At 45.1% G+C, this 22,574-nt stretch overlaps 2 protein-coding genes across 3 annotated transcripts in view; both read left to right on the top strand.

Moving 5' to 3' along the window:
* Positions 1–1,096: 1,096 nt before the first annotated feature.
* Positions 1,097–2,104, top strand: GPX1 (glutathione peroxidase 1). Its single transcript, XM_082768382.1, has 2 exons — positions 1,097–1,358; positions 1,465–2,104. The coding sequence occupies exons 1-2, from the start codon at positions 1,137–1,139 to the stop codon at positions 1,828–1,830; spliced, it is 588 nt and encodes a 195-aa protein (XP_082624508.1). The 5' UTR covers positions 1,097–1,136; the 3' UTR covers positions 1,831–2,104.
* A 4,429-nt stretch (positions 2,105–6,533) lies between these two features.
* Positions 6,534–22,574, top strand: part of USP4 (ubiquitin specific peptidase 4) — a gene marked incomplete at its 5' end in the record, with an annotated part of 44,605 nt that continues 28,564 nt past the window's right edge. Inside the window, 9 exons of one of the 2 annotated variants that reach the window (XM_082767930.1) lie at positions 6,534–6,682; positions 6,812–6,939; positions 7,132–7,262; positions 10,765–10,891; positions 12,031–12,176; positions 12,443–12,504; positions 19,435–19,578; positions 20,209–20,326; positions 21,088–21,261. In XM_082767930.1, coding sequence (XP_082624056.1) covers positions 6,534–6,682; positions 6,812–6,939; positions 7,132–7,262; positions 10,765–10,891; positions 12,031–12,176; positions 12,443–12,504; positions 19,435–19,578; positions 20,209–20,326; positions 21,088–21,261 — 1,179 coding nt within the window. The remainder of the gene's footprint in view (positions 6,683–6,811; positions 6,940–7,131; positions 7,263–10,764; positions 10,892–12,030; positions 12,177–12,442; positions 12,505–19,434; positions 19,579–20,208; positions 20,327–21,087; positions 21,262–22,574) is intronic. The other variant, XM_082767931.1, reaches the window with a different exon arrangement.

The following is a 22,574-nucleotide window of genomic DNA, read 5'->3' on the forward strand; positions in this document are numbered from 1 at the left end:
AAGCCACGGTGGCTTGCTGTGTCCAAGAGGAGGACGATGAATCTTGCATAGGCCGTAACTGTCAATTTACTCAAAAACATGGGTCATGTGTTTCTCTCTGCTCGCCCCATCAGACATTTTCTGGCTGATCTGATCTCAGGACTTCCTGATCTCGGGACAGTTGTCACGGCTTCTGCTATCAGTGCTGCAGCACATTGCAAAGACCACAAGTCCCCGAAGGTACAGGATCATCACCCAAGTCTAAAACTCCCTAAAACTCCTTGCAGCCGGGAACTACTTCAGTTCCCAGCCGCTGGGGCAGATGCCAAGAGTAGCCGAAAGCAAAACCCTGAGGAACCTGGGAACGTGGATCAGAGATGCAACGCTATGTGGTGGCAGCTAGTCACGGCTGGCATTTTGGGGTGAGTCCCTAAAAACCTGGCATGAAAGGTGGTGAGAAAACAGCAAGTTCCCCGCTGCTTGGGGCCCAGGCTGCCCTGGCTCGGGGCCATGCCGATAAGCAGTCGTCTGCCCTTGAAGCTCCTGTGAGTGAATAGCTCAGGCTGGGAGCACCAAGCGGAGCTCCCATCGTGGCAGGGAGATGCCCACCCTGGGCAGGGGCTCCCATCTTTCCCTCGCTGGAGCCAACATCCCTGCTTCTGGTCCCTGCTAATCCACCTCAGGAACTGAGCCACCGCGCCCACCCTTGCTGTTCCCTGACACCATTTTTGAACCCGTTACATGGAACAAGGGCCTGCAATAAACATTAATGTGTGTGAGGGCGAGATTTCAGCACTAACACCCACAGAAGGGCAGTGGGGCCACACGGCCTGCAGTGGGGACGGGGCCACGGAGCCCACCCAGGACCGGCACAAATCCTTGGAGAGCGCAGCCGCTGCCGAGAAAACACATGGAAAAGAGAAAGGAGAAAATAAATAAATAAATAAATAAATAAAGCAAGAGGAGAAAAAAAAAGCTCGCTTTGGAGACGCAGAAAAATTGCAAAAGGGGCCCCACAGGCCCTGCCCTATGGCTCCCATCGCCTCCGCCCGATGGGGGCGGGCTGGGGCGGGCCGGGGCGGGCTGTGGGGCTGTCCGTGGGGCTGTCCGTCAGTCTGTCGGTGTGTCGGTGTCTGTCGGTCGGTGGGTGAGGAGCCATGGCGGCTGAGGTGCTGGCGCGGATCTCTGCGCGGCCGCTGGGCGCGGCGGAGCCGCTGTCGCTCGGCTCGCTGCGGGGCAAGGTGCTGCTGGTGGTGAACGTGGCGTCGCTCTGAGGCACCACCACCCGCGACTTCCTGCAGCTCAGCGAGCTGCAGCGCCGCTTCGGGCCCCGCGGGCTGCAAGTCCTCGGCTTCCCCTGCAACCAGTTCGGCCACCAGGTACTGGGGATGGGTCCCCGGAGTGAGGAGAGGGGCAGGGAGCCGGGGGCGAGGGGACGGATGGGGTGTGACGGGGTGTGATGACGGGGGGGCTCTGTCTCCACAGGAGAATGCCACCAACGAGGAGATCCTGCGCTCGCTGGAGCACGTGCGGCCCGGCAACGGGTACAAGCCCAACTTCCCCGTCTTCGAGAAGTGCGAGGTGAACGGGAAGGACGCCCACCCGCTCTTCACCTTCCTGAAGGAGGCCCTGCCCTTCCCGCACGACGACCCCTCGGCGCTGATGACCAACCCGCAGTACATCATCTGGTCGCCCGTGCGCCGCAACGACATCTCCTGGAACTTCGAGAAGTTCCTCATCGCTCCCGACGGCGTGCCCTTCAAGCGCTACAGCCGGCACTTCGAAACCATCAAGATCCAGGATGACATCGAGCTGCTGCTTCAGAAAGTCCCCAAGGAGGCTCTGCAATAATGCCGAGCTCTTTAGGATCTGCTGCCCCGCCGGCCCTGCTCCCTCAGCTCGTGCCCGCTTTGCTAGGAAGGGGCTGTTACCCTGACCGAAATTCCAATGTCCTTGCAAGTTTTGCTTGTGATGGTGCATCTTCCAAATCCTTGAAGTGTACTTGATGTTTCAAAAATTGCATGTGAATGTTTGGAAAAGTATGCTAGGGAAAGCAGCCCGTGAGTCTCAGTGGCTTACTGTGATTCTCTGAATAAAAACAAAATGAAACAAACCAACAAAAAAAGTGTTTTCTTTAAGGCTACTGCTTGTTAAATCTGGGTGAGTTGGGCAGAACAGCGTTACACACTTGTTGGGTCCTGTTGGTGCTTGCAGGCCTGACTCAAACCACGCAGGCTCATTTTGAACACAAACACAGCCCAGCGGGACGGGGAAACGGTTTGCAGTTTTTGCAACCTCTGAATCAGTGTCGTATCTCACCCTGTGCAAAACAAAGGTGGCGGAACAAGAGCCTGGCGCAGAACTGATACCTTGCAAAACAGCTTAGTGGGCCTTGAGGCTTGTTCAGGAGAGGCATGGGGGCAGGCAGCCAAGGATGAATTTAAATTGGCTGACCCTCAGCACAGACACCAGGAGCAGTCCGTGACAGGTTAATAAATGTTCAGGCAGATGAGCAACCACGGGGTTTGTCCTGCTTTCTGTGCCCACACTGGCAAGGGGCACGGGGAGGAGCAGCCTTTGCCCAAGGCCTGTCTTATTATTTGTCCTGCACCAGGAGAAACTCTGGGGAGACTCAGAACCACAGCAGCATCCACAGCACCTCTGCCTCCTTTCTGGCCCAGCTATCTCCTGTGGCTGTCACATTTTGTATTGGAGGCAGCCCAACATGTGTTGGGCTTTCCACACACTTGCCCAGTCTGGCATTCAGCCCACATCACCTTGCAATGCAGAGAATTACGCAGAGGAGTGGTTCTTTCATTTCCAGCACAGAATATCAGTCTGCTTCTCCTGCAGAAACTGCTTTACCTCAGGTTGTCATTGCTGACCTTTGGGCAAAGAACTGAATGCAACATGAAAAGCATGGGTGAACCAGGGTTCAGGCAATGTTTTTATTTTGTTTTTATTCCTTTCCTGACATGTTTTTGACTCCTGACGGGCACCAAGCTGACATATTTCATGTAGTTGTGACAATCCTGATGTGGTGTTCCTGAGCAGTGATGCAGGGTTTACAACATGCTGCTGAATGGCTGAAATTAGCATTGGTTCTCTCCTGGAAACCATGAACCTGTGCCAAATTCTATTTGCCATCAGATTGGGCAGTCGCACAGGTCCTTCTGCAGGTAAATTTTCACTCCTTAAACATCTCTGTGAGCACATTTTCAGTACAAGTTACTCCTCACAAGGCCTTGTAGCACTGGGTATAAACCTGGTGCTGAACTGAGGGGTACAAACCCAAACTAGGAACTGCAGCTTTTGAAGGGAAGGCACAACACTTTTAAGCTTTATCATTTACACACTGTTTACATAATTAAACTTTAGCTTTAATATTATTATTTATTTATTTATTTATTTATTTATTATTCTCCTGTCCATAGCTTCTTACCTCCTTGATTTTCTGCCTGCTTTGTTAGTGCAAGTACACTCAAGGCCTTTGCTGGGTTGACTGGTGCTGGGCTTGACGCATTACAGCAAAACCTACAGCCGGCTCCACCCTGCTTACTTCTGCCTGTGAGTAATCAAGATTTGAACTCAGATTGCACAATCCTCACCGGGCTATTTCTTAACTTCCAGTACAGCTTTGTGGAAAAACAGGATGTTTTCAGTAACTATTTCAGCTCTGGGGCTGAAGCTGCTTGATTTGGTGTGTTAATTTTGCAGTAAATCTACTTCCCTAATTAACACAGGATGTTGAAATACGCCGAGAGTACAGCAGCTCACAGGCAGCAGGAACTGCTACTCATTGCACTGTATTTTAAAATTGTATTCAACACGAACTGTGGCATTTCCTTCATCTTGGCTCACCAGATGTTTGAACAGGAGCCTTTGCAGGGACACCTTGTGTGCTCTGCCATCTCTGTACCAGCCTGCAGCCCTTGCTGAGCCCCACAGCAGAGCAGAATATAACACCTGCTGCTGGTCCCAGGGCAGCCCTGCCAAAAGGGAGCTCTCTGCTAAACAGGATCTCTGCCTGCTGACCAAGAGTGCATCTTACACGGTGATCAGTCCGTGCCAACGGCCAAGGGATTTATTTACTGTCTGGCTGCTGGGGCTGTTAGAGCAGCAAAGCAAAGCAGCAGCTCCAGGACAGATAAAGTTGCACCAAAGTCCAGTGATGCTATTCCAGAATGAAAATTAGCAATGCCAGTAGGAAAACAAACAATCCCAGTGTAAGCACGCTGCAGTCCCAGAAGCAACTCTGCAGAGCAGATAAAAGCCTCTTCCCTTTGTTATTTCCTCTCTGGTTTCATCATTCCCCACAATGGCTGGCTTCTGGGGTAAAAGCAGGCTGTGGTAGAAAGTGCAGCCTGCAGGCTGGAAATGTTCCTCAGGGACATACAGAAGAGGACTGCCCCCATGCAGGCTTTCATGCTCAAATGAGTTTTAACCATGTGGGAGGAAATTTCACTACAGGTAGCAGCTCTAAACTCAGGGTACACCCAAAGAATGCCAGCTGATTCCTCAGTGAATATAAAAGAGTTCTATTTCTGTAATTTAAGAGAGAAAGAGACTGACTCAGTAGGACACCTTAGAATAAATACTACTGTAGCATACTTTCTGTGGCCTGAAGACATTGCCCTTTCCATATCTGTCTCATATCTACACTCCTACACCTTTCTACTTCAACACTTATCTGCAAACAGCCACTTCCTCTGTTAGCACTCACCCCGGTTTTCCATTCCTCTACTCATCAGTCCCATCTTTCCCACCTTTCTAGAGAATGTGTTTTGCCCTCCTCCCCACACACCTCATGATCCCCCTCGCCCCCTTTCTAAGCTGTTGATAGCTGCCATCAACTTTTTTAAACCTTTTAACAAGTTTGGAGATGAACCTGTCAGAAGCGTTAACTAGCTGCAAAGAAAATTTTCCCTTCCTGCTCCTATCTCCCTCTCCTGGGTTTCCTAATGCTCTGCACACTGAACCCGAAGGCATGTGCTGAAACCATGATCGAGGAACTGTGGTGGTCTGAAGTGTTTATACAACAGAAATGACATCAAGTGGAGCATAAGACTTTTCTCTGCCTGTTAAAAAGTTCCCAGCTATTTATAATTCCTCCGGATGAGCATGCAGGAACTTTAAGACAGACTGGCTATAATCATTGCCATAGCAGGGCAGGTAGAAAATGCTGACCTCAAACTGGGTGGTGCTTGAAAAGAACAGTTTTTGTTCCTGTTGGTACCTCTCTGGCAGCTGAACAGCCGTTTAGCTTTCAGCTGGAGACAAGAAAGGACAGGAAACTACATGGATGAAAAGACAGCACTCAAAAGAGACAAGAGAAGACATTGCCCCCACATCTACTGTGAAACTGCAATAATGTCATTTCTAGTTCTGAATCAGAAAGCTATGAATGAGACTGTTTTCTTTACCATGCTTTGTATTAGGAGTAGGTAATTCATTAGCAGTGAGGTCAGCCATGTAAAAGCATTACCTCAGAAGAGCTGACTCATTTTAAAAACACACCCAGCCTTGTCCTAACAGGGTGTACTGGGTTCTTGAAAATCCAAAGGGGCACTGCCCTTTGAGAAAAACAGAAGTAACAGAAATCTGCTCTTGCTGGAAGGAGGAAATTGTCATCTTCTTCAATATGAACTGAATAGGCTTTCGCAGCAGTCACCACACCAACAGCTTCCCCCCGGTGGGTGCAGCATGGCCAGACCTGGCTGTGGGGCAGCAGAGCCCACCTGCAGAGCTGTCCCCGTGCCAGGAGCACATTCCTCTGTGCAGATATTCACATTGGCCCTGCTGCCTTCTCGGCGAGGAAAAAGGATTTCTTTGGTATTTAATTTCTTTGGCATTTCTGAACCACCACCTGAACCCCCCCCCATGCTTTTCCCACTGGTCAAGCCCATGCTCCATAAACATGAAGCTTCCCTGCTGGGACATGCTACAATAACGACAAATGCCCAAATCTCTTCCCAAGAAGTTTTTTCCAGAGACACTTCCCCAGCCCCTGAGAGCTCTGTGGCCCATTACTCAGATCTGTTCGCTCTTTCCTTCCCCTTCCAATATGAAATCCCCTTCCCTAGCCAGCGCCCTGAGCAGAGGGCTCCAGCAAGACAGCTGGAGGAGAAAACAAGCACGACAGGTGGAAACAACATTGAGGGGATCTGTCCCTCATGAAATAGGGCTGGACATCAGGAAGAGGTTCTTCAGGGCGAGGGTTGGCGTGCACTGAACAGGCTCCCCAGGGGCGCAGCCACTGCACCGAGCCTGTTGGATTTAAGAAGCGTTTGGGCTGTGCTCTGAATTTTTGGGTGGACCTCTGTGGTGCCAGGAGTTGGACTCCGTGATCTTTACGTGTCCCTTCCGACTTGTGTTTTCTATGATTTGATAAAATACGGAACTAAACTTGTCACCCACCCCACACTAAGCAGAGGGACAAAATGGCGGCTCCCCTTCCCCTCCCCTTCCCGCCCCCGCGGAGGTCGCGCTGAGGCGGGGCTGACCGTTGAGCCCCCCCCAACCCCCTCAACCCCCCCCCTCCCTTCGCAACGCGCATGCGCACGCGGGCCGCCCACCGGCAGCGGCGGGGCGAGCGCACCAAGATGGCGGCGGCCGAGGGCGGCGGGGCGCGGCCGGACACGGCGGTGCAGCGGGCAGAGCTCCGGGCGCTGCTGGCCACGGCGCTGCGCCCCGGGGAGGCCTGGTGAGTGCGGCCGGGCTGCCGGTGTCCTCCTTTTTCTTCACGTCTCCCCCCCCCCCTAAGGGCCGCGAGGCCTGTGGGAGCGAGCCGGGCCGGGCCGCGCCGCTGAGGGGGCTGCGCCGTGCGTTGCAGGTACCTGGTGGACATCAGCTGGTTCAAGCAGTGGAAGAAGTTCGTGGGCTTCGACAGCTGGGACATGTTCGGCGTGGGAGACCCGAGCCTCTTCCCCGGGCCCGTGGATAACTCGGGGCTCTTCAGCGGTGAGTGGCGCCGCGGGGCCCAACCGGGGCCCTCCGCCGGGGGCCGAGCGCTCCGTAACGGCCCCGGGCCTCGGCACGCTCACGGGTGGCTCTCGGGGCTGCGGTAGCTGCTGGGACTGAAGAATTTCTTTTTACTCCCTTGACAGGGAAGAGTTCACTTTTACACCCGGCTTTTTTACGTTTCCCTTTCAGATGCGGAAACGCAGAGCTTAAAAGAACACCTCATCGATGAACTGGACTACGTGCTGGTTCCCACTGAGGCCTGGAATAAGTTGGTAGCGTGGTACGGCTGCATAGACGGACAGCAGCCTATTGTGAGGAAAGTAAGTATGGGTGGAGTGTGTTCTGTTCGTCACGCTTTTTGTATCTTTACACAGCTTAGGTGGTGGTTATTTTACTTGATGCGAGTTAAGAGAGGATGCTTAACCATTCTGGAGAGAATAACAGCAAGTCTGTCTTGTCTGAAAAACATGACTCTACAGCATTGCTGTTAAAACACCTGAATGCTCACAGCTGATGGGTTATGTGGGGTGCGAGCCGTTAACCTTTTCTAGGAACCTTTTTACATTAATGATTGGAGCGGTGTAGTTGCATGGAGTACTTTATTGAAGAATGTGAGTTTACTGAAGAGTGCAGGCTTTTAGTCACGCTTGTCAGGTTTTTGGGACAGAATGAGGCATTGGAATAAACTTCCTTCTAATACAGATGGCTTGGGGACTTTCTCTGGAGTTTAAGGTGGTTCTTGTTTTCAGAAACTTTGGTACTCTAAAATTAGAAGAAAAGAGACAGACCTGTGGTTTTCTCTAAGCTTGTAACATGCTCTTGTTTTTGTTCTGCAAGTAGTCAGGAATGCAATCATAAGTATCTAAGCTGTCCTGAAAAGTCCGATCCACTACTCATTCTCTTTAAATCTTTCAGACAGTTGTTTACAGATAAAAGGAGTTTTGTTCTCATTTTAGTCGTAGGCTTTTGTACTGGCTTAAGTAACTGGCAGTGCCAGTTTGTGGGGTTCATAAAGACTAATTGCTACACCAAGCAAGTGGTGTTGATGTGCAGAATGAGTATTGCGTGTGTTTAAGTGGCGTTGTGCTACGGTAAGGTCTGCTTGAAGGTAAGCGAGGTGTAGGAAAGGGTGGCACCAGAATGGAAAAAGGAAATAAGATTCCTCTCTTGCAGGCACACTCAGTGCTGATCAGTGATGCTGGAATGTTGTCATTCCGTGTGGGTCACAAATCCTATGTAGTAGGAAATTCTGACTTCTTCACAAAGCGTAAATGATCTCAGCTTCTCCTTTCCAAGGTTTACCAGGTAGCCCCACGTTGGCTCTGCTGTGGTAGAACAGTGTGAACTCCCTAGAAGCAGGTGGAGGCAGATGGAAATGAATTATACCATATAAAGATGTATTTTTTAATAGAAATACTTAATTCTGGATTTAAAAATATATACAGAGAAAAAAACTAATACTATAAATGATCACTGCCTTCATGAGTAAGGAAGGTTTTCTTTCATTGACAGACTGATCGCTTTTACAAAACCTGGTGTATCGTTAGATGTGTGTTTTTTTCTGAAAAATTTGGGCAGCAAGTTTGGAATCTGTTGGGGAAATGATTGGGTGACAGGTTGAAGTGTATGAATCTTCTTTTCATGGGGTATCAGGTGCAAGTTTTCAGTACTATAATTATTGAGTGCTAGAGCTTAGAGATGGTGTTGTTTTACAGACAAGTGATGCTGAGTTATCATGGTCCAGTTAAAAATACCTCTATTTTTAAAGTCTTGAATTGTTTTGAGAGTTTCAGGCTATGTCATTAATTTACTAGTTGAAGTAGGTCTTGCAGTCTAAAAGAAACCACCTTAAAATATATGGGAATAGTAATTTTGAGGGATATTAAAAAAAAAAAAAAAAAAAAAAAAAGAAACATCAGTGGGGCATGCAAGCCACAGTACTGCACCTGAGCGTAACCTGACTGGTGTCTGGTGAGAGTTTTCTAGATGGCACTGGAAGTAAAGCACTTGTGATCCTTGAGTGCTCTAATCCTTTTCCTAAAAGTAGGTCAACTATAATTTATGCGTCAGGGTATCTGTAAGATTTTGAAAGTAATTATTTTTCAAGCATCTTCCTAACTTTGCAAGTTGGGGTTTCTTCCATTGCTGTGTGTCTGATGACAAGTACGGGGAGATCGGATTTGTTTGGGGTTCGTTTTGTTCCGGAATTCCAAACCGTGTTTTTGGGACAGTCCCTATAAATGATCCAATGCAGAGTGTGGTAATGTACAAACTGTAGAGCAGTGAGTTTGGATGTCAGCACCAGTGTGCTTCCTCAGCACTTGGACAGCACTCTGAGAACAGCAATGTCTAATGGGATGACTCAAATTCTACTTTGGCAAACTGCACAGAGAGCAAGCTAGCTGAGGAGAGACTTTTTTTAAAAGACATCTGCAGGTGATTAGAGACTTTCATCTGTCCTTCCAGTATCTAACAGGGGCCTACACGCAGTGTAGTGATAGGACCAGGAGGAGTAATGGCTTTCAACTAAAAGAGGGTAGGTTTAGATGAGATATAAGGAAGAAATCCTTCACTCAGAGGGTGGTGAGGCCCTGGCCCAGGCTGCCCAGAGGAGCTGTGGCTGCCCCATCCCTGGCAGTGCCCAAGGCCAGGCTGGATGGGACTGGGGGCAGGGGGCTGGAACTGTATGGTCTTTGTTCTTTCCACCCCAAATTCTATGAATAGATGCAGTAATCTGATCAGAAACTTTTCCTTGAAAAGAGTTCCTCCATTTCTAAATGCAGTTCTCACTTGTTTCTAAGTCAAGAATCCCAGAAACCAAGAAGTCCCATATACTAAAATTTCTTCTAAAAAGAAGCTGAGAGCTTGTGAATGGGTTCCTTTGCATATTTAAAAAAAAAAAACAAAAACTTTCCTGACTTTTACTTTCTGTTCCTGTTGTAACAGTAAAATACTGAAGATCCTTCTGTAAAAAAACAACCTTTCATATCTTATGTTACCCGATAAAAGCTCTGAAAAGGGAAGCGTAGTTTTGCCAAATTCATACAATACGTCTTAGACTTGATTCTTCCTTTCTTTCCAAAACTCGACCAAGTGTTTTTTATTTCTGTTTTCACCTTCTGTAAAATGAGAAAGATAGAGATCGTGGATGTAGATTGTAGTTAGTCTGATGTCACATGAAAAACCTTAACTTTTTACATGTTCTGGTTAGATGAAATGTGATTTCAGTTTCACAGGCTTTACACTGCAAAGCTCTGTGCAAATAATAAAAATAAATAAATAAAAAAAACTATTTTTTTAATGGGGTAATTTTTTCAGTGTCTCTTTCCAAATCGATATGGAATTAGTAGTTTAACGCTTGGGACACCATGTGTTTTTCCTGTACAGTCTTAAATAGATTAAAACTTGTCTTTTATTCATTTTATAAATGAAATATTACTCTTGCATGGAGTGTTGGAAGAGACTTAAGGATTATGCTGTATGTAGTTTTCTTTATCGAAAAGAGACTATGAGGAAGTGAGTATAGTATTTAAATTAATAAAATAGCAAGCTTAAAAGCAAATCACTTGTATACAGGCACGTAAAGTTAAATAGTACTGGTGGAATTGTCCATAGCGTAGAGACAGGAAATGAAACATGCATCAATTTTGTAACCTTAATGGCTTAGCGCATCAGTTAGCTGAAAACAGGTCTCAGGGTAAGAAGCACTTTTAACAACTTTTTAGCTTTTTAAAAACACTTAATGCGCCGTAAACTACACTTCTTTACGATTCTAACTTTCTTGTTTGTGCTTTGTCTGTCGCATCTTCCTTCTGTCTGGAGGTAGTAGAATACGGTCTGTTTGTGAAGCACTGTAAAGTTGAAGTTTATCTTCTTGAACTGAAGCTGTGTGAGAGCAGTGATCCGGACAACTTAATCAGCTGCCACTTCAGCAAAGCGGATACCGTTGGTAAGTAGCTCTCTGATGCATTAAGCTGTGTTCTGAGACTCCATCAAGAGATGTTTTGTACCCTTCAGAGCAAGAAAGGTGCTGAGAAATTAGAACAAGTCTAGTGGGTACCAAAAAGATGGTTGTGGTTGGAGCATGTGACGTGCGAGAAGGGGCTGAAGGAGCTGTGTTTAGCCTGGAGAAGGCTTTGGGGGGACCTCTTAGCAGCATCACAGTACCTATGAGGAGGTTACTGGGGTTATGCAGTCAGGCTCTTTACTGAGACACAATGCAAGAGAATGACAGACAGTCATCATTTGAAACGTGACAGACTGCAGTTGAATATAATGAAAAAGTTTTCCCTGTCAGGACAGCTGGACGTTTGAACAGGGCCCAGAGGGAGGGGGAAATCTCCTTCCCTACCAGCTTGGAAGACCTGGTTGGATAAGTCCCAAGCAGCCTGGTCTGAATGTGGTGTTAACTCAGCTTTGAGTGGTTGGACTAGGAACACCCTGAAGTTTCTTCTAGCCACAGAGACTGTGTGCAGTGCAGAGATTTGTTGTTAAAAGCTTTGAGGAATGCGTTGCTTACTAACCTGTGTTCTTGAGGAACATCCACGTCACTTGTGTAAAGCAGTTCTGTCTTTGGTTCTTATATGACTCTTTGTATGCGAATATTTAGATGTTTTCTTAATGGCTTATCCTATGCTTCTGTTCTTCCTGAAGTGTGGCTTCTGTGTATCATCCCTGTATTTTCACCTGTAAAAATGCTGAGTGTCAGCCATCAGATGTGTCTGTAAAGATGCTTCTTCCAATTGCTGGTGGTAACTGAAAACAATTACTTCTTGAGCCCATGTTTTCAAATCATGATTGCTCCACAAAAGTTGGCCTTTGGGCAGAAGCTTCTCCATATGTTCTGAACATTATCGAATGGAGGGCCTCATATGCAAATGCACAACTGAAATAACTGCATTTCTTTCTTTCAGACTAAATACTGGAGAAGTTACATGAGCAATTGTAACTTCCATGGTGCTTTTCCTACTCAAAAGATCTTGACCAATCGATGATGTACTTCCTTGCTAGAAGGCTGGCTTTTTTTTTTTTTTTTTTTCCAAAAGTACTCATGTTTTAGGAATTTTGGTGTTTTTTCTTCCTGAACAGCCACTATTGAGAAAGAAATGAGAAAACTATTTAACATCCCAGCTGAGAAGGAAACTAGGTTATGGAACAGGTATATGAGTAACACTTTTGAGCAGCTCAGCAAGCCGGATAGCACTGTGCAAGATGCGGGCCTGTATCATGGGCAGGTAAGGGGCATTTCTCCCCCCTCCCCCCCCCCCCAATGCTCACAGTAAAGGATGGCAGTGTACACTAAAAGTGCTCTGCAATTTACAGTATAAGTTTTCTCAAGCAATGCTTTATCTCTGAGTTTAGAGTTTCTTAGGTTATCATGTGCTGTTTTCTTTCCCTGTCATATACATTGAGCAAATGCTGAGAATGTGATTTGTTAATGATTTTGCAAAGTGTGTAGCAGATTTTTAGTTGTGTTTTTATTACCTGAACTCTCTTTCAGGTTGTTCTAATAGAAGTGAAAAATGATGATGACACCTGGCCTAGACAGCATTTACTGGCAAAGTAAGCATATTCTGATGACTTCCACTGTTTTGTCTGACTTGTTTACTTGGTTTTAGTCACCGTGTCTTCCATGAAAGCCTAGTTATCACTGCTTATTGTGGATTTCTTTGTCTTGGATATTTTGGAGGATGTAAAAACTTGAATATAAGCATCCTTCAGTTGTTCTACAGCTGGTTTCTTGTTTTAGCAGCAGTCTTCTGTCCAAAAGTCCGTTTCAAATAGGTTGTGTAAGGATTAAATAGCTTAGGTTTCTGCAGTGTTTAGGAGACAGAAGTGCTATTTATGTTGAGCTAGTCTACTTAAAAAGCTAACTCTGCAGACTGCATAGTGAAAATCTATATTTTGCTGCTATAGAAGAATAAAAAGGATCTTGGCATGTATTTCCAAAGCTGCCAGCAGTTTGAATGCTCTGAGTTCTGGTAGTTCCCCCTTAAAGAGGGCATAGAAACAGTGTGACAAACATGCAGTTTCCACTCAGCCAAAAAAGAAAAAAAAAAAAAAACAACAATTAGAAAACTGTAAGTATTGACACAAATCTTCTATCTAATCTCTAGAGAAGAGATGAGTAAGATGTGTTATGAAATATTGCATACAACTTGCTATATACATACAATGGCGAGGAACTGCTGTTATCTAGTATTACACTAAGGAAGGTAAAATCCAGTGAAGATGAGGCCATCAGACTCAATACTGCTAAAGGAAATGCTTTTCTGTACGATGCAGTTAGCTTACAGAACCTGCTGCCAATTGATCTCACTGAGATCCAGATCTTCTGGGGTGAAATTTGAAGGCTGGGGTCAGGACGGGACTGTCACAAAGCCAGTTCTGAAATGATTCAGTTCCTTTGAAATGCAGTGCTGGAGAAATGGATTAGGAGAATGTCCACAGGATCACTGACCTTCCTATAAGAATACAACGTGAAAAGCATGTAAATAGTCATATGACATACGTAACCGAGTACTGGTTGACAGTAGGTATTTGAGAGGTGGCTGTACACAGACCAGATCATAAGTTTTTGTTTCTACATGAAGCAAAGCTTCAGCCTAGGAGTGCTTCCAGGCCTCAGGGTTTATTTTAGTAGCTAGCCATAAAGACTTTCAACTTAGGTCTAATGGTATTTAAACAAAAATGGTTAGTGGGATGTAGATTAATATTTTCTAATGATGCAGGAATAAAGAAGTGCTTATTACAACACAGAACTTGTGACGTTGTTTGACTTGATGCTGATAATGGTAGCTGAAAGAATTACCTAATTCCTACATGGAGGATTATCTGTTCCTTTGGGCTAACTATTTACTTTCCCCTCATCTCTGTTTAACCATGCGTGTACGTTCCACGTGATGTCTTCCTTATACACTCGGGTGAGTTGGTTTAGTAGGTTCTGCTCTTTGGCTTTTGCGCTTTTATTTAATCTTTTGGGTTAAATGTATATTCGCCGTTTGCTCAGAAACCCTCTTGGAATGACAGAGAGAAAGAAGCAGCTGGCCTGCCCCTTCTCTGGGACTGACACCGGGGTGTGCTGCTCGGAGCACGCAGTGCTAATCAAAGATTTCTGTGTGACCAGTGCACGCGCAGTCTCTGAAGAGAACAGTACGTCTTAACGTCTGTTATGACAAGCCCTAATACTGTGCAGTCCTACCCAAAGGTGGCTGTGCTGTATAAGACAACTTGGGACAAAGCCTGGGCTTTAAACTTTTTTCTGTGTTTGAAATGGAAGGAGGAGGAAGCTGAGAACTTCCTGCTCTTGCACAGACATATAAAAAGGATGATGATGGACGCAAAGTATTTTCCTTAATGCCTTCCGTGTTGTCTTATATCTTTAAACTACTAATGCCATACGGCAGTCATCTTGCTAGATCTTTGTGTTGAACAGGTGTTGATGGCCTGGGGAGATTTTCTCCTGCATTTTGGTGCTTCCCCTGTTACATGCCTTCACTCCCCTCAGGTGCTAGGCTGGGTCATGTGTTTATGTTACTTTTTTTCCTGCTGTTCTTCACAGAAGTTCCTGCACACAACTTTGAGCCTATTTTCTCAGATATTTAAAAAGAAATATTGAAGGTGTATTTTTGTTATTTCATATATTCTTAGCAAATAAGCTAGATTTAATGCCTTTCCTGAATCATTTGTGTTAATCCTTATGAATCCATTCATAATTGCTCTGTGCTTTGCCTTAACATCAGTCATAATCATTTCTGAAGTTTGTTTTCCTTCCCTTTTTTGGCATATCTTGTTATAAATGTATAAACAGTTATTACTTTGACCTGTAATTTATTTGATGTTTGAATATTCTCCAGCTACTTCTCATATTTTATTGCGAATCTTTATTTTTTTTTCATTATTTTCTTAAGAGTAGCTTATGAAGCTACAATGAAACATTTGCCAGCATTTTTAACTGTTCTTCCCAGCTCCAAGACTGGCTAACCTGGAGCAGAGGGCTGGGATGTGGTTTGTCTTCCTCTTTGAGGTTTGTGTGTGCATATACACGTTACATTAAATCAATATTGTATACTTAAGACTTCAGTTTGTCACAAAATAACAGGCTACTTATACATACAAGACTTGTGGGGGATCCTGAGCAATGGAACCAAACAGAGCTGGTGAGAGGAAGGGAAGGAGAGTAGCCACAGGGGCAGTACAGAGCTTGCAGCCCCAAGGAGTTGTGTCTGATCCTGCCCACTGGAGAGGCAGGTTGTGGTAGGTATGGTGGTCTCAAACCTTCTCTAAGGAACTGGGGGACAAAATACGATGGAAAAGGGCTCAAGGGCTGAGATAAGGTTGGGGAGATAGCTCACCAATTACCATCACAGGCAAAACAGATTCAGCATCAGATTAACAGCATGTATTAGTAATAAAGTAACAGCCTAGAGCAGTGAGGAAACTAAAAGTAAGCTGCAGCCACCTTATCTCCTCCCCCAGCCTCTTCTGCTGCCTGCCCCTGAGCTCTGCAGGGGAACGGGCTCAGGCCCCAGCGCTGTGTGTCTGACACTCCTTCACGGTCACTTTTTTGCCCTGCTTTTTTCCTTGGGCCGCATCACTAATATTAAAAGCTTATGAGAAAGCTTTTCGGTGTTCAGAGCTCTGATGCCATAAGCCACGTGGGCTGTCGAGCTCTCAGGTGCCAGTGGAGGAGCTGTGAACGTCTCCTCTGCTGCCCATGTGCCCGAGGAGGCCTTGGGGAGCTGGGGGTCCTTCACCCACTGCTTGCCAAGCACAAGGGGGCTGTGAGGTGTGGGGGAGTTCCTGCCACAAGGCTTTTTCCACACCACTTGCCTCTTGTCAGAGACTCTTTTCCATGTGTTTGATATCCCCAGCCATCAAGTGGACTGGCCTTTAGCAGGAAAAAAAGGCTTTTCAACTCCATAGCATTCTTTGGGGGATATATTTGGAGTGCACGTGGCCACTGCTGTTAACTTGCTGTTCCTGAAGGAGCAAGGTGACTTCTTACCGTAGTTTGAAATTGCTTTTCAGAAGAGGGAATGAATTTTCCTCCTGTTCTTCAGTTTGTTGATAGCACTGTGCACTCAGGGCACTTCTTTCTTCCTAGGATGCTTTCCAATAAAAACGTCGAGGAGGTGTCTCGTAGTTTGCTCTTTGCAGAACACGTGTTGCTTTTCTTCAGTTGCTCTGTCATGATTTAGGCATCTGTTCAACCTGATGCACCAGGCAGTGATAATACACGCCCAAAATTCTTGTACAGTTGAAGACCTCTGATAGGCATTTTGGAGGTACAGAATGCCTTATTAAACGGACTTCCGAATTTGAAACTGATCCTATTCCCTTGTGTGCTGGTGACTTCAGGGAAACCCTTCAGCAACTGGGCTAAAGATGTTGTGGGCAGGTCTTTATTTCTTGCTGTGGAAGTGCTTGCTCTGCAAATGCTGTGCTGTGAGCAGACTAAGAATATGAGATCTGCTGAAGAGGAAATGGAAATTCGTTATAGCCCCTCCTTTTCCAATTAAATACAAGTTCCATCTTTTCTTCCTTTGACATTGATTTTGTCAAAGTATTTTTAATGTTTTTTCTTTTCTTTGTATTCCTCGTTTATAGAAGAAGGACTCATTTTACTGTGAGCTCTGAAGGTAACCTTAGCTCAGTTAGAATACTTTTCTTGTGTCTCCCAACCACTTGAAAGTCTTCTATAGCTTTAATTTCAATAATTCATCTTAGCAGTTTGTGTGCTGATCAACCACAAGGCCTCACAGTTTCTATACTAGATAAAGCTGACAGATTTATTCTGCTGGTCTCCAGGTTTCTCTTCCCTTGCCATTTCTATGCGTTTTTGATAGATCGTGTGCTGAGTGTCGAAATGTCTGTCTTCCCCTGGTAGAGTAGGGGCAAAGTGCATCGCTGCTGCGAAAGGTGAAGTGTGTTTGGGGATCAAGAACAGGAGCCCTGGGTGCTTGCTGGACTCCGTGGCAACAGGATTCCAGTTCTGGGTCAGCCTCCGGAAAGTAACCTCCTGTAGCAGCCTTGAGGCCAAAACAAAACAACCTCGGTGGTTCAGTAGGGAAATTCTGAGTGCGAATCAGATTTTCTTTTCATAGCACCCTGGTAAAGGGCATGTGAAATGATTGTGTGCCTGTAGGTTGAGAAATCTGAAAAGTAGCTTAATGAGGTTTTGGAAGTAGTGGAGTGAACTGCTGAAGTAGCAGCAGATGATATTTGTACCGGACTACGTAAAGTTAGTATTATTCCAGTGAGAAAATTAAAAGGTTATTTGAATGCTTAAAAGCTTCTGCGGTGTTTGAGAAATGGAAATTAAATGAGGAGCTCTACAGGCAGCAGATGGAGATGAGCACAAACCAATGTCTAGAAGAAGCTGAAGCCAGATACTCAATGCTGCAAAATGAAATACAAGTTGGTTGTGACCTCAGAGGTTATTGATGATCTGAATGGCTTATCTGTAATCTCTTGGGTTGAATAAAAGCACTTTAAAACCATGATGTGAGATCACAGAATTACGGAATGGTTTGGGTTGGAAGGGACCTCAAAGACCATCTAATTCCAACCCTCTGCCACAGGCACAAACCCTTCCCCAGCCCCATCCAGCCTGTCTCATGCCACTCAGTGTTAGGAGACGTTTGGTTAATTCCCTCGTTAACGTGTTCTGACTTTTGGTTGGCCTTGAAGAGGCCAAGCACTTGGCCTAGATGGTCATTGGACTTGGCCTAGATGATCACTGGAGGTCCTTGCCAGCTCAGCTACTTTGTTCTCAGTCTCTCCTCAGGAGATGTGCTCTAGCCCTCTGACCATCCTCATGACCCTCTTCTGGACTTGCTCTAAGTGTCCTCCTTATGCTGGGAGCCCCAGAGCTGAACGTGGGGCTCCAGGTGGGGTTTCCCAAGAGCAGAGCAGAGGGGGACAATCCCCTCCCTCACCCTGCTGGCCGTGCTGCTGCTGCTGGTGCAGCCTTTTGGGCTGCAAGAGCATGCTGCTGGCTCACATCAAGCATTTTTCAGCCAGAAGCTCCTGTTTTAACTTCTGCCCTTCTGTATTTCTTTTGCTGATGTTTTATTTCCAAACCTGTAAGGCCTCCAGCTGTTCTGTCTCCTCTTGGCCCTTGCAGCTTGTTGTCTTTCCGTTTTTGCTCTGCCAAGGTTTTCCAGTCCTGTTTTCTTAGTAGCGTCTGAGTATGAAGATGGGAGTTTAGTTTCTATCCTTCAAGACTCAGGGTACCTTAAGAAGAACAAGCCAGACCTCGGGGGCATCATTTCTTTTTGTGTTTTGGGCGCCTAAATTAGCGCTGCTGTGTGGGGAGTTGTGTCCTGGGCCCCTCTGCAGTCAGTTCTGGGTGTTTGGTTAGGTAAAAATGGGGAGGGTAAAGGTTTCCCAGTTAGCCCTTGCTACAGATAAATTACTTAGGCGTACAGAAACTATTCTGATCCTTGTAGTTTTGCTTTTTGTGGAGCCAAAGTTGTTTGTGACAGAACGTTGTTGATTTTTAGAGTCTTGTAGGTGTCTATTAACATGGTGTTCCCGTCCTTTTCTGGACAGGGAGAGGAGTTGTGTGCATTAGTCTGGGACTCAACTGCATAGATTGAAAGTTATGAACTCTTCCATCTAAGTTTTTTCTGTTTTCTCTCTGGGATTTTGTTGTTTCGCATTGTTTAGCCTCCCTCTACCCCCGCTTCCAAAGTCCAACAGTTTTCCACCAGGTAAATGAGGCTGACCAATGCCTCCGTTTTTATATTCAGCAGCTCAGGGAATCCAGAACTCCTCTCTGTCAGCCTAAATTGCCACAGCCCAGATTCCCTCCGTCATTTCCTATGTTCGGTTTAGGTATTTTGTTATATTTGCTAACTCTGCAATTACCAGAAGGTTCCTGGGTGGTTTTTACAGTGGCCACATCTACAAACCTCTACGTTCCTTATAGCTGTCATCTTCCCACTGCCTCCCTCTGGTTTTATACATTGACCTCTGCTTAAGAGAGTGCCTGAATCCAGCATCCGGAGGCCCTCGAGGAGTAACCAAGTGCTTTATGCTCCCCCTAGCACCCTAGTTCTTGCTAATCACTGTTCTGTTTGGGTGGGTGCTCTGGGTTTTAAGTAGAGGAGAACTTATTTTGTGGTGTTTAACGTGGGGTGAGTGTTTTGTGGCCTTAACGCTGGGATTTTTGTTTGTTCCATGGTGGTTTATGAGTAAATGTAAATCTTGCTGTCCTGTCACTTGTGCCATCTGAATTACACTCTTGTTTCAGTCTGGGACCCAGATTTTGGTTTAAGCAAGAATCGCTACTCCTGCTTCTGATACTTTTTTCTGACGTTTCTGTTCCAGACAAGTGTTTGGAAACGTGATCACACAGATCAAAGCAGTAAAATCTGTGTGGAGGGGCTGACTGTCAAGTGGCAAGTCCTCGGAGTTTTGTGGGAGGCGGTGTGGGGGGAGACAAAAGTAGTAGCACTGTTTCTCCTTCTTTTTCCTTTCTCCCAGATCAAGCACTGCAACTAGCAGAAACTTTACTACCTCTTCAAAATCATCAGCAAGTTCTTATTCCTCAGTGTCTGCCACTTCTGTCATTACTAATGGTGATAGCAGTAACTCCTATGGACTGAACAGCTCCCACCTGGGCAGGGGGTAAGAGCAGGAATGTTCTTTTGTTTCTTCGTCTCTTGTGTGAACTCTCTTGTGCATCCTTGCCTGCATAGAAAAGGAGTGTAAATGGTGCCCTGTGAGGAGTTCTGCTTCTCTTGTGTACCTGTCACCAAACCTTGCTTTTGAGGCAACTAGGCTCTGCAGTTCCCTGCTCGCTTGGTAAAGTAGTACGTGTTTTATAGTTACTAACTGCTAGGGTTTAGCCCCATTTTGAGGGGACTGAGGATACGAGGGAACGGATTATATTCTTCTCTCTACCTGCCAGTGTGTTAGCAGCCTTTCCAGGTAGAGACTATAATTCTCTTGCTAGCTGTTACAATACATCGTGTGGATTCTTATACTAGATTTGCTGCATTAGGATAGTGTGCTGTGTACTTGCAGACAGAGGAAATTAAGGTTTTTATGAAGCATAAATTAATAATAGACTGTAGCGATTAATGTTTCCAAAGTTAGCATGTATACCTCATCATCCTGATACCCAGTGTTATCCAGCGTTGAAGCAGCAGAAACATGCATGCTGCTGCCTTTCATTAAACAATTTTTATCTTGTATTTGGTGTGAGTCTTCAGCATTACTGAGCTCAGGTAACTCATTGTGTTTTCTTTCTTTCAGAGGTTCTGGATTTGTCTGCAACTCTTACAACTGCGGGGACTCTGCTTCCCTGTCACAACCTGGACTTTGTGGACTCAGTAACCTTGGGAATACCTGCTTCATGAACTCTGCATTACAGGTAAAAAATGAAAGAAACACTTCAGAATTAAATACAAGAACAGTCCTACAGAAATTGTGAATCACAATCTGTGGAAAGAAAAGCGTTCTGACAGGGTTCAGTGAAGAGACCACTACTAGAATGGGGAAAAAAAAGTGTTTAGGCAACAATGATCTGACATGGAAAATGTCTTAACGTGCGTGCAGCATTAGTGAGATGAGTATGCTGGCCACTTTTTGCAGAAGATTGCTAGCTATCTGCTTTGCTGAACTATTAATTACAGTAGTAGTAAATACATGCGTAAAATTACTCCACACCAAAGGAGCAGAAGGTAACAAATATGATGTTAGTTTTAAATAACTTTCTGAAGATGAACCAAGGAGCTACAGGCCGGGGAGCCTTGAGCCTTATATGCCTTATGCTAGATGAACTGGGAGAAAGTCTTCCAAAGAGAAGGCTTATACTTGTGGGCAAACAAGAGAAGTCAGTGAGGCATCTGCAAAGAGAAACTGCGTTTCAGAAATGAGTCTTTTGAATGCCGTGGTCTGTCATGTGGTAACTTCCTTATTTCAGCAATGTTCTGAGTTGCAGTGATTACAGTATCCCACTCTTCCCATAGATTTTGGATTTTTTTTTTTCCTAAGTATGTGCTCTGTAAGTCCGTTTCACTGATCTGTTAATAACTTAGTACATGTTCGCATGTGAAAGCTGGGTTTGTTATTTTGCTGTCATGCAGATTTATTGTCCTGTGCAGTAAATTCATTTCCTTAATATTTCTTCAGTGTCTGAGCAATACGCCTCCTCTGACTGACTATTTCCTGGAAGATAAATACGAAGCTGAAATAAATCAAAACAATCCCCTGGGAATGAGAGGAGAAATTGCAGAAGCCTATGCAGAGCTCATAAAACAGATTTGGTCTGGGAGACAGTCTCACGTGGCCCCACGCATGTTTAAAGTAAGTACTCTGTGTTCTTGTAGCATAAGTCTTTGACAGAAGAAACAAGATAACGTGCCTTCCACAAATTCTGGTGTCCCGAAAGCAGTAACAACAGAACTGCTTCAGTGTTATTTCATGTTTTAATTAACTGCTTTTCAGGTTAGAAAGAAGGAACTTAACCTGGAATTGGCTACTGTTTTTAATGTTAAGTGCCTTACTTAGTAAATGACTTTTTAACCTGAGAGTTGTTTTCAAATGTATCAACACGATCTTTGCCACAAACCAAGGCAAGGTAATGTGAATTGCCAGCTGTGATTTTAAGTAGTGAAAAGAGGTGTACAAGTCATAAATCTAAAAACTGGAATTTTTAAAGTAGAAAGTAAAATACGTTTCCTTGTCTGCCACATTATTTATTGGTTCAATGTTCTTAATCTTTCATCATAAAGAGCTGCTTTCAGCTAAAATACTGGAATGCAGCATTTGTATACACTCCACCCATAGGATAAAAAGGCTTTTGTTCTAAATATAATGTGAAGATGCTGTGCTGCACAACGATGTAATGAAAGCATCCAAGGTACATTAAGAGTTTGCCTCTGTAAGTGCAGTTTTAGTAATCTGAGAATAATGTCCTGAATGCACAAAATAAGCAATGAGCAGATCTTAATGTAAATGTACACCCTCTTGCCGTCTCGAAGTTGAGGGTAAATGCTTTTGTGACCTGGAGCAAAAGTCTTAGGGACTATAGAAATTGTTCTCTGTAGAGCTGTAGGTCATTATGCATCAACAAGATGGTCTTTAATATCCGTGACTTAGAGTTGGTCGCACAACATCTACCACTATTAAAGTTGTTCTGTAATCTTCTGTTCAGAAGAAATATGCAGAATCAGTAGTAGACATCAATAAAAGTGTCTTAATGTAGGTTGTTCTTATTTAAGACTGGAATAAGCATTAGTTTTTACTTCATAGAGCAGTATTGCTTGTGACTTCGTAATATTGTTGCAGATAAATGACTGTTTGTCTCAGCCCTTCAGTTTGGGTTCTGTTGCAGTTGTCATCTTGAGTGGTTAAAATGTTCTAAGTGTAACTCTGGAAGCACGTTGGATGCTGTGTGTTCATGAGAAAACTTCTGTTGGTCACTTGGACAGACCGCTCCTTCAGCTAATTGTTGAAAGGGATGCCACAGGAAAAGCTGTTGTTTCTAGAAGCAGGAACACTAAAGGGCAGTGTTGTGCTGCATGAAGAAGCAGAGGATGTATTTGGGTGTGCTGTTCCTGGCTTTTGTTGCCCAGGCTGTTATGTATTAGAGCTTCATAGCTCTTTTTTTTTTTTTT

The sequence above is a fragment of the Aythya marila genome (genome assembly GCF_965140915.1).
Source record: "Aythya marila genome assembly, chromosome: 10".
Taxonomy (NCBI): Eukaryota; Metazoa; Chordata; class Aves; order Anseriformes; family Anatidae; genus Aythya; species Aythya marila.